Genomic DNA, 12,282 nt, shown 5'->3' with positions numbered 1-12,282 from the left:
GCTCTGCTTTTCCTCACGGCCGGATCTTCTTTTTCGGCCGGCGGATGAATTCCTTACGCCGGCGGCACGTCGCCGACGTGCCGCGCGCATGCGCCGGGCACATCCGCCGAGCCGAAGCAAGGGAGATGCGGCCGTGAGGAAGAGAAGAGCTTCCCGGTCCGCTGCGGGTGAGTAAATCCTTGAAATTCCTATTTTAGGTCTCCCGCGGATCCGGACGGCTTCCATAGGCTTCAATAGAAGCCCGCGGGAGCCGACCCCGCGGGAGACCCGCACGAAAATGGAGCATGGTCCAGATTTTTTCATGCTCCATTTTTTTTTAAATCCCTTTTATTGACGATCCGCGGGTATTTACCCGCGGGTGGTCAATGCATCCCTATGGGGTGCGGATCCGCGCGCGGGAGATCCGTTGCGGATTTTAAATCTCATTTTGCCCGTGGACATGAGCCCTAAAACAGTGAAAAATTATGTGTCACGGGGAAAAAAAACACAGCAAAAATAATTTTGGTAGCCAAACAAAAAAAAAGGGGCAGTAAAACCGCCACATGAGAAAAATCTCTCAAAGTGTCTGGTCCTTAAGGGGTTAAGAGCACAGTGGCCGGTCAGAGGAATGCTGTTACAGATGTCCATTTAGTATAGAAAGGATCGTATGATCAGATTTGCCAGCAAGGGGGCGGCCTTCTCTGGGTGGACATTTCATACAGCGGCCTCTGGAGGAATAATGTGGTATTACATTGTGGCCATTCATATAATACACAGACAGCTCTGCTGCTGCGGGAAGTCATAGCAGTTGTCCATTTGGATGATAGAAAGGGTCCTGAGCGGGAGACCTTCCCTACGATGTCCATACACAGGGTTACTCTTCAGCCCCTGTGAAGCATATATCTACCCAAAACCTGAAACATAAAGTCTCACCTGAGTTAATGCCCAGCTCTCATGCCTCCGCGAAACCATTCTACTGCCGAGTGTAACAACAGACTAGACAATACCTGGACCCATCGGAGTCAGTGCGCCAATTCACACATGAGGACACGGTCTGTTTAGGAAAAAATGCCAACGCACTATTTGAAGACACGTGTCTGTTTTGCATATGACGCCCATTCAAGCCAAAGGGGGGTAAAAAAAACAAAAAACAAGCACATGGATGCCGCCATACTTTACAGAGCCATTGCTAAAAGACACAGAAAGAAAATAACTGGGAGCCGTTTCAGTATTTTTCTATTGTGGATGTGAAAAAATAGACGACATACAGAAGTAAGAAATGGACATATAACATAGTATGTAGAGCCGAAAAAAGACAATGTCCATCCAGCTCAGACTATGACCCCCAATGTGGATTCAGAGGAAGGCAGAAAAACCCAATGAGGTAGAAGACAATTTTCGACCCATTTAGACTGCCTGTCCACGGGCGTTGCGATATCCCATGGCGGATCACCGCCGCAGGAGCCGCCATGCGGGAGCAGGAGCCAGCAGACAGATCTCCGCGGTAAGCCTATCTGATAGGCTGACTGTAGAGAATCGCGGCAATTCGCAGCATTCTGCGATTTGCCAACTGCGAGGGGAGAATTGCTATGATTCTCCGCTTATGGACAGGGGGACGGCGCTTTCCATAGCAACACAATGGAAAGTGTGCACTGCGGTCCCCATGGCCGGATTATCACCGTGGGGAATGCAATGCAAAAATGCCTGTGAACAGGCAGCCTAAACGGAAGAAAATTCCTTCCCAACTCCAATCTGGCATTTGGAATAATCCCCGCATCACCGACCCTTCAGAGTAATCAGTGATATAACATGTAATATTGTAACACTCAAGAAAGACGTCCAGAACCTCTTATATCGTATCACCATCACCGCATCCTCAGGAGAAAGTTCCATAGTCTCACTGCTCTTACAGTAAAGATGTAGAGAGCTCCCCCTTGTTACAGTCACAGTCCTGGGTATAAATACAAGTAGATGATGGGAGAGATCTCTGTACTGACCCCTAATATATCTATACATAGTTATTAGAGCGCCCCCTTGTTACACTCCTGGGTATAATAGATGATGGGAGAGATCTCTGTACTGACCCCTGATATATCTATACATAGTTATTAGAGCGCCCCCTTGTTACACTCCTGGGTATAATAGATGATGGGAGAGATCTCTGTACTGTCCCCTGATATATCTATACATAGTTATTAGAGCGCCCCCTTGTTATAGTCCTGGGTATAATAGATGATGGGAGAGATCTCTGTACTGACCCCTGATATATCTATACATAGTTATTATAGCGCCCCCTTGTTACAGTCCTGCGTATAATAGATGATGGGAGAGATCTCTGTACTGACCCCTAATATATCTATACATAGTTATTAGAGCGCCCCCTTGTTACACTCCTGGGTATAATAGATGATGGGAGAGATCTCTGTACTGTCCCCTGATATATCTATACATAGTTATTAGAGCGCCCCCTTGTTATAGTCCTGGGTATAATAGATGATGGGAGAGATCTCTGTACTGACCCCTGATATATCTATACATAGTTATTATAGCGCCCCCTTGTTACAGTCCTGCGTATAATAGATGATGGGAGAGATCTCTGTACTGACCCCTGATATATCCATACATAGTTATTAGAGCGCCCCTTTGTTACAGTCCTAGGTATAATAGATGGTGGTAGAGATCTCTGTACTGACCCCTGATATATCTATACATAGTTATTAGAGCGCCCCCTTGTTACAGTCCTGGGTATAATATATGATGGGAGAGATCTCTGTACTGACCCCTGATATATTATACATAGTTATTAGAGCGCCCCCTTGTTACAGTCCTGGGTATAATATATGATGGGAGAGATCTCTGTACTGACCCCTGATATATTATACATAGTTATTAGAGCGCCCCCTTGTTACAGTCCTGGGTATAATAGATGATGGGAGAGATCTCTGTACTGACCTGTGATAAATCTATATATAGTTATTAGAGCGCCCCCTTGTTACAGTCCTGGGTATAATAGATGATGGGAGAGATCTCTGTACTGACCTGTGATATATCTATACATAGTTATTAGAGTGCCCCCATTGTTACAGAATGGGTATAATAGATGATGGGAGAGATCTCTGTACTATTGCTGACCTATTCTCATGATGTCACCAATGGGAGATCAGTTGGGGGTGCACCGCCTAAATACCAGCGGATCAGCTGATGAAAAGCAGCTGCGGATAGCCAAACCTCTCAGAATGCCGTCTGTGGCAGAGGAGTTCGGTTCGGCTGTGCAGGGTTTGGAGAGTTTCGGCCATCGGCAGCTACTTCTCATCACCTTACCGGCAAGGATCCTTGGCAGAGAACCCTCATTGATCAACTACTGATGACCAATCCATAGGATAGATCATCAATAGTTCAAGACTGACCAACGCCTTTAAGGAAACCGTTAATGCATGACTTATTCGGGTACTTTGAGAACTGCATTGAGAGAAATACAGGGGCCCAGGAAGTTGAGATCTAGAGTGCTCTTTGACAGGTCCCCACACTGTAGGGTCGCTTGTGATTTTCCCTCTAAAAGTAATATATTATCTCATGGTAAAAAGGAAGGGCAATAACCAGAATTCAGACGGTGACTAATGCATCCCTCCATTCCATTAGAGTTCGTGAAGGCCTAATGCACATGGCCATAATGGATCAGTACTGACTGGGTCAGTCATATAGCCTGCTACATGTCCATACTGTGTGGGCTACCAGTGCTATATGGAAACACATAGAAGTTTTTCCTCTCAGACTCCATATGTATACATAAGAAAAAAAACTTCTGCGCCACCTATGTGAAGGTAATTTCTGAATAAGTCAATGCCCAAACCTTTTAACAGGCATTGCAAGATGACTAGGAATGTAAACCATAAAGAAAGTCTCCGAAGAGGAGCCAGTGCTGGTAGCTCCTCAGATACAGGCTCATTGGACTGGGTCAATACAACCTTCTATTGCCCTGGCCGACCTCGACTAACCTGTTTATCGTTTTCCTCTTCAGTAGGCGCAGCAATCATACATAGCTCTAGGTGAGGCTCTGGCCATCCGGTCCTCCAAAGGCCGGGCTAGGAACCCAGCTACATGGGGTGCATCAGAGGGTCACAATGGCTCATAAGAAGACCAGGATGTCATGCTGATAAATAACGCCAACCATTTAATGGCCAAAAACAGAGAGGAACAGTTCTTTACACAGCCGTCTCGTTTTTTTCTTTCTCTTGCCTGAGGGCACCGGGACCATTAAAGAGAGGGATCAGAGAAGCTGGCATGAATCTCTGCCCGGGTAACCCAGTTTTCTCGGTAAAATCACTTGTTTGCTTCCTCAGTGGCAATAATTCAGAAGACGAGCCTTTTGCTTACGCACCACCTCGCTGCTCAGAGGAGTTACTCCCAGAAGACACTCCCCAAATCTCTCTTCTTTCCACTCCTTCTCGCGCCCAAAAACAACTCTCCCCTCCTCTCTGTTCCCGTCCCACCTTAGGCTTAAAATGCAATATAAAATGCTATAAATGCCCCCCATTACTCTTCTCCAGAAGGAAAAGCTATCTATCTACAGATAACTGTTTAGGGGTTCGTGCCCCTCATTAGTGCCAGTAGGGTTCTGGTTGGCTGAATAAGAAGCCTATGACGTGCCAGGAGGGTAATGTTTCCTTATGGAGAACCTGTAAGTCTCCTCATGCCACCAACAACTGGTATGAGGCATCATACCATCACCAATTTGTAGACCAAATCTCCCAGAGGAGCATTGCCAGGCCCATAAGCCTCCTTACATCTTGTTGGCACTCTGCCTGCCGACCCCATTAAAGCATTGCGGCATGCACCATCATCAGCCCTGTTACGGAGGCATTGTCCCCTAGGATCGTTGGTTTTTTTGCACTCTAACAAATGAATGAGGTAAATGTATTTGGGGTCTGACCGCTGTTGACACACTACTTATGTGGAAGAAATGAAATCCTCTCATCGATGCTTCTGAATATGTTGGCATGACACGGTCCTTCCGCCATCTGTACAGCAGACCGTATGTCTGGACTCACGACCTCGGAGTCTCTGTCCAGTTCACAATAATCACATGGAATCAACGTTACACTCAGTGAAGCTTTGAAGTTTGTATTTCATCCAATACCGGAGATTTGTGGATGGAATGAGAACAAATGAAAACGGCTGACCGAAGACAACGTTATAAGTAGCTGTCTCAGGAACCTTCTACACAGGACGGTATTACACTGCAGGACGCAGCCAAATGCGCAGCTGCAGGATTCCACAGCAGTATCTGCAGGTCTGACTGTGGATGTGGGTGCAGAATTGCAGGCAGGCAGGCTTTAAGCCATTTTCAATTCTGCATCAAATTCTGCAGGTAGCTTGCGGATTTTGGTGTGGAATTTACCTTGACTTGCGGTGCATTCTATTCCACCCCATGTGAAAGGTCCCCAAGACAGCTAGTTAGAGTGTTGTCTTCGGTCAGCAGTTTTCATGGGTCAGGAAGGTCCCTTATGATATGTACTGAAGTCTCTCTGAGTCTTCTATGAGCTGTGTGGAGATGTAACACAGCACCCATAGAGGCCTTCATGTCCCTACTATGTTACTGGCCTCACTCCCTTCCAGTGTGGGTCCTCATTGGTAGACAACACTCTAGCGACTGACCACATCCAGTTGCCTACCAATAAGGATCATCTTATCATGCTCTAGCAATGCCCCCTGCTGCAGTCGTGGCCCTGATAATTCTGTCCAGGGCTATCTCGTGTTCTATTCCTGGCGGCTCCTTGATGAAATTACCTTGATGGTCGATTTAAAGGGTTGTCTGCACTCTTTTCAACTGGATAGGTCATCAGTAGTTGATGAATGGCGGTCTGGCACTCAGGACCCCCATCTATCAGCTGATCCTTTGGCCCCGTGTCCACTACGGCGGGTCAGATGTCATAATCAGCGGTCAGAAAAGGAAATCAGAGCGCCAGCTTCACTGTCATTGACACCTATAGGAGAGCCGTGCTGCTACGGGACTTCCTGCTTCCCTCCTGGTCGGGGCATGACATCCAGTCTTGACCAGGTAGGAAGCATTAAGTAGAGTAGCAGTGTGGCGCTCCCATTGATTGCAAGGCCAAAGGGAGCAGACAACCCCTTTAAAGGAATCCATGCCACTACCTGGCTCGTGTATATAGGAGCATCGTCTGCTCGGCTCTTGTTTCCTGATTGTTCCGGACGCTGCCTTCGTTTTCTGGTTTACCGCTTCTTCTTCATCTCTTAGATTTGTTGCCTGGTACCTGTTATTTTACTCCTGCTTTTTGGCTCTGGTCTGTCCTCTGTCTACTTCTCCATCTCATCCGAGTTCCTGTTGATGACCCCTGGATACATTGCAGACATTACACTTCCATCAGCTCTCCTGCTGCTAATCGGTGACTATTCAGGAGATCTGCTCACCAATGGTCATGATGTTTAGGCGTACTGGACCCTGAGGAAGGTATTTAGTCATTCTCTTATACATGTCTAACCCAGCTGCCTGATGAAGAGGTCTGTGTGCCTCAAAACACATTACCTGCTAGTTCAGAATAAAGTCTGTTGGTCAAGAAACCAATATCATTGACTTCACTCTTTCAAGTCATCACCCAACTACAAGCTGCACCAAAACCTCAGTTCCCTTTCACCTCTCCTCGTTCCATTGAAGTGTATGGGGTATTCTGTAGGACCACACACAACCTGTGGATAGGTGCGGCACTGTTTTTAATCCTTTCATGCTTCTCTAATCCTTACAACCCCTTTCAGGCTTAATTAGTACTGGTCCAACTCAAGCAAGAGGACGTATTTCTCCAGACTAAAACTCCAAAGTTATCGGAAATCCCATTTTTCTGTCCTGATAATGTAGGGATCAATTCCTAATAACGGCCTTCAGTCCATCGCTAAAGGTGACACAGTAGAGAAGAATTACATGGGGAGGCGGCACTTTTTATTCTGAGCAATCTGATCCATAAGTAAGGCATGTTCCTCCACTATACAGTTGAGCTGTAATGATCCCCACACACGGCACCTGCACATCAATTATGATAATCATAATCACGGTCATTAAGCTGAATGTTCATTATTATCAGGATGCTGGTGACAGCAGATTCAATCATCGGGTGCAATGGGCAAGCAGTCACAGGCCCACCCAAGTTCCGCACACAGCGCTGTGCCACATTAAATCTATGATGTGTTCCACATCCCACTCCATTCCAAGAGCTGCAGACGGTAAAGGTCAGTTTTATGTTCTGTGCAATATGCTTAGGTTCTCTAAATGAAATCTTTGGAGCCCTTCATATTTGTCTGCATTGTGTATCGTAAAAAAGCCTTGCGTACGGCCTAAAAACTCATGCATATCATTAAGAGGCATTATCCTCTTCCTAAGCATCGTATGAGCAAGGCAGAATAAACTCAGGGGTGCAGCCATGTAAATCAGGGAGCATATATTATAAAGTATTATAAGATAGATAAAGAGACAGATATATATTAGATAGATAGATGGATAGATAGGAGATAGATATGGGATAGATAGATAGATAGATAGATAGATAGATAGATATGAGATAGATAGATAGGAGATAGATAGATAGATAGATAGATAGATAGATAGATAGATAGATAGATAGATAGATAGATAGATAGATAGATAGATATGAGATAGATAGATAGATATGAGATAGATAGATAGATATGAGATAGATAGATATGAGATAGATAGATATGAGATAGATAGATATGAGATAGATAGATATGAGATAGATATGATAGATAGATAGATGGATATGAGATAGATGGATATGAGATAGATAGATAGGAGATAGATAGATATGAGATAGATAGAGAGAGAGAGATAGATATGAGATAGATAGATAGATAGATGGATGGATAGATAGATAGATAGATATGAGATAGAGAGATAGATAGATATGAGATAGAGAGATAGATAGATATGAGATAGAGAGATAGATAGATATGAGATAGATAGATAGATAGATAGATAGAAGATAGATAGATAGATAGATAGATATGAGATAGATGGATAGATAGATATGATAGATATAAGATAGATAGATAGATAGAGATATATGAGATAGATATGAGATAGATAGATACATTATAGATAGATAGATAGATATAAGATAGATAGATATAAGATAGATAGAGAGATATGAGATAGATAGATAGATATAAGATAGATAGATAGATATGAGATAGATAGATAGGAGATAGATAGATCGATATAAGATAGACAGATAGATAGATATGAGATAGATAGATAGATAGATATAAGATAGACAGATAGATAGATAGATAGATATGAGATAGATAGATAGATAGATATGAGATAGATAGATAGATAGATAGATATGAGAGAGATAGATAGATAGATAGATAGATAGATAGATAGATAGATATGAGAGAGATAGATAGATATAAGATAGATAGATATGAGATAGATAGATATAAGATAGATAGATATGAGATAGATAGGTAGATAGATATAAGATAGATAGAAGATAGATAGATATGAGATAGATAGATAGAAAGATAGATATAAGATAGATAGATCTGAGATAGATAGATAGATAGATATGAGATAGATAGATAGATATGAGATAGATAGATAGATAGATATGAGATCGATATCTATCTATTTATCTATCTATCTTATATCATTTTCTTATAATATATGTTTCCTGATTTACATGGCTCTGGTTCCGGGAGTCAGATTAAGGGGAAAACCTCTAATAAAAATTATAGGTCGCATGAAGGTCCTAGCCCTACATGAATTATTTTTTCGAAATCTGGCAGGCCAGCCAACTAATACGCATCTAAACTCATGGAGGCGAGGGCCGCAGAACACAACCAAATGGTGCATCTGCGTTCCTGGGTATAATTTCCGGGTCATGCCTGGTATCACTGAGTAAATAAAATCATGACCAGAAATATGCCAGGCATTTTTTTCCCGATTGCATGATCTACTGCGGGGATATGGCCGAAATGGGGAATTATGTTTTTTCCCCGTCCCCTCTCAGAATGACCTCAGAGGGGGAGGTGTGTTCTGAAGTAACCTTAAAAACTGGGGGGTCAGACAAACCCCGTTGAAAGACCTTCCCGTGATTCTGCACCATCAGAACCTTGGGCTGAACATCCCAAATCTGGTATCTTTCTGTTATTCCTTCCTTGTTTACTTTAAGTACTGACTGTTGTGTATGCCTGTAAACCTCGTCTCCACTGTACATCTTTTTTCTGTGTATTTTTGTACATATACAGATATTTAGCACTTCTAGTTTTTCTAGAATTCATCTGCAATTTATTAGTCGAACCTTGTCCGTTTTAAAACAAAACATAATTTCGAAAATTGTGTTCATAACTCATAGTCTGGGCTCCAGCTTACCTGTCATATAAAAGCTGGTGGTGGCATCCAGTGTGTGCAGGAGTGATGGAGTGATATAGAGTGATGGAGGCGTTTATACCAGTCAGGGGGTTATTTAAGCTTTTGTTCTGCATGCGTGCAGAAACCGGGGAAAGCCGAATATAAATCCACCTGTATTCTAACGACTCTGTGCTTGCAACCCTGCTAGTGATCAATATATATTCCTTCTGGGTGGGAGTGATGTTACTGACAATGAGTGTATATATATATATATATATATATATATATATATATATATATATATATACTCCTTCTAGGGAAGAGATGTTACTGACAATGGGTGTATGTGATTTACTGCAATTAGTTTCATTCTAACTCTTTCTATACACTGATATTGAATATATTACGTACCTTGCGTGAAATCCATTTGACTTGATCTTCATATCGAAAGTGTGCAGTCAGCTTGTATTCCGTTGAGGTATGAAGTAGAGGCTTGTAGGGTTTATTCTTATGGAATGAAGAGAACGGAGCAAACCTGAAAGTTCAAACGTAATATTACAAATGTTATACTTTTCTTTGCAACTTTTCATTCTTCTATGCTGCAATTTGACTAATTTGATTCTATTTGCTGGTCCTGTTCCTGCAGGAAGTTGCTGCTAAGGGATTTTCACATCCACTCCGACCTTCCTGGTTGCTGTTGATTGGGACACGTTACTGTTGCAGCCAATCACTGGTCCCAGCAGTGGCCATTTACAGCGAGTGATTGGCTGGAACATTAACATGTCCGGGTCAACAGCAACCAGGAAAGACAGAGTGGATATGAAACAATTTTTAATAATGGTTAAAGCCTTTTAACGTGAGTATAAAGGTACTGTTAAGATCCAGGTTCTGTCCTCCATTTAGTCTCCTGTCAGCCATTTAATGAACTTTAGCTTAACTCTCTTAACAAGCTGAGATGCGGACTCATCTGGGCTTGCAACCAGCATCGCCAGCACAGCAATTCTCATGAAGCATATCTTAGTTGTTATGTCTTGAGTTGGTGTAGCAATGTACTGTTTATCGGTTTATCATAAAATGCCTCTTGAGTCATAAGTTTCACATGACTGCGCCACTATATGTTGAGACTATGTACGTGTTATGCAGCGATGCCTGTTATCATTTGTCGCATCACTATTTCTCAAAACAACTTCATAGAGCTTTGGCATAAAGCCACTCACTTTCTATCTCCATAAAGGCCTATGTTTGTAGAATAAATTTTAGAACTCTTTGCAAAACAGCAACCTGCTTGTGTGTCACTTCTCCAGGCCTGAAATAACTTCTACTAATTTGAAACTCGGCAACATATCATTGGGGTCCCTAGAATATTCCTAACAAAACTTGGCGCCCAACGTGGGGCTCAAGGCACACCAAAGAAAACCACTGTACCTCGATCCTCGGATCCTGAGTGGGAAGGAACAGCCCGGAACCACAGACTGAAAAACAGCGCTGTAGGGTAAGACATTATCTTGCCACTTTGATCTGTGCTTCTTGGCTGATCTTTCTCCCGTATGAGGGTAGGTGTGCATGTCTCTTTATAAATCCTTGAGTCCTTAAGAACTTGACAAAGATATGTTGCTAGAGTGGACAGGCATTTGCATGACTGTTGGAATCTGTGTATATTTTCTCTTTGTGGTATGGGTACTGTATAAGATGACACAGAAAGTGACGAAGGGCAGTAGTGAGCCCTGGAGCCCTCTTACTGATCTCTGTGTACATAGATAAATTGTAAGGTACAGTTCTTGGAACTGCAAGAAGCCTTTAAAAAAATAATAATAATAAAAAAAAAAAATTAAAAAAAAAAAAAAAAAATATATATATATATATATATATATATATATAAAATCAAGTTCTCTTTTACAGACAGCTTGATGGGAAACTCCTTTTAGAAAGAGGGAATAAGTAGAGACAGAAGGGAAGAGAGGGAGAGACAGTACCCCAAGTAAGAAAATGGGAAATTCAAATAGGAAAAATGCACATCGATGGAAGACAGCTAGAGGAAAAGTTGAAGAAAGAGAAGGCAAGTTAGTGGTGGTGAGAGGATGTGATAGACTGCTGAAACAGGCAGGGTATTGGGGAAGTGTAACTTTAGATCCAGTACACTGGAAGGAATTCAAAGATAGTTATGGCGGGTGGATGAAAGATAATGGATTAGAAGGAATGCTGGGAAGTTGGATCAGGGCAAGTGAAGCAATAGATGTGATGAGTTTTCAGAAAAAGGAATATAAAGGACATATGTACTATGCACCCCCTGATACTCCAATGTGTTACCCACCACCATATGCACAACCCTCAGCTCCAAACAGTCCAGGTAGTTGGACCTGTAGGGTGTGCGGACAACAAAACTCTGACTGAAGAAACACCTGCCTTGCCTGTGGGGCTCCAGGCCCACACAGGATGGTAGGAACCTACCCCGTGGTGACCAGAAGTAAGGCAGTGGCAGGAACATTGCAGGTGGAGATGGAATGCAGTGGAGGGGGTGGTGGCGAGGACCTTAATGCATCCACCACAGGAGTTAGTTCCTCCAGGGTTACCCAACAGGTGCCACAGACTCTGGCACTGGCTGAGTATAGACCTTGGACCCCGCAAGAACATATGTCCCTAATACAGCAACTCTAATATCTTTACCTATGCCTTTCTACAGTCAGATGGTTCAGATACAAAGTACATATAATGCCACCTGGGCAGATCTGGCCCTGTTAGTCACCCTTAAGACTGGGGAAGCATTGGGGGACTTATAAATCAGCACGTAGAGGACAATTGTGGAAATGACCATGTAGATAGAAGACAGGCTGCGTCCGGACTGTATGAGAATACTGGACTGCTACATTGGGCAAAGGAGAAACTGCAAGAATCATCTCTGTCCTTATCTAATATAGCATAGG

General features: G+C 43.1%; 1 protein-coding gene across 2 annotated transcripts in view; it reads right to left on the bottom strand.

Moving 5' to 3' along the window:
* Positions 1-12,282, bottom strand: part of SPATA17 (spermatogenesis associated 17) — a 190,903-nt gene that overhangs the window by 23,075 nt on the left and 155,546 nt on the right. For both annotated transcript variants that reach the window (XM_066595077.1, XM_066595078.1), the window contains one exon: positions 9,773-9,896. In XM_066595077.1, the coding sequence (XP_066451174.1) occupies positions 9,773-9,896 (124 nt within the window). The remainder of the gene's footprint in view (positions 1-9,772; positions 9,897-12,282) is intronic.

This window comes from Eleutherodactylus coqui, chromosome 3 (assembly GCF_035609145.1).
Source record: "Eleutherodactylus coqui strain aEleCoq1 chromosome 3, aEleCoq1.hap1, whole genome shotgun sequence".
NCBI classification, from domain to species: Eukaryota; Metazoa; Chordata; class Amphibia; order Anura; family Eleutherodactylidae; genus Eleutherodactylus; species Eleutherodactylus coqui.
The sequence above is the reverse complement of the archived record's forward strand: the minus strand, read 5'-3'. Positions and strand labels throughout refer to the sequence as shown.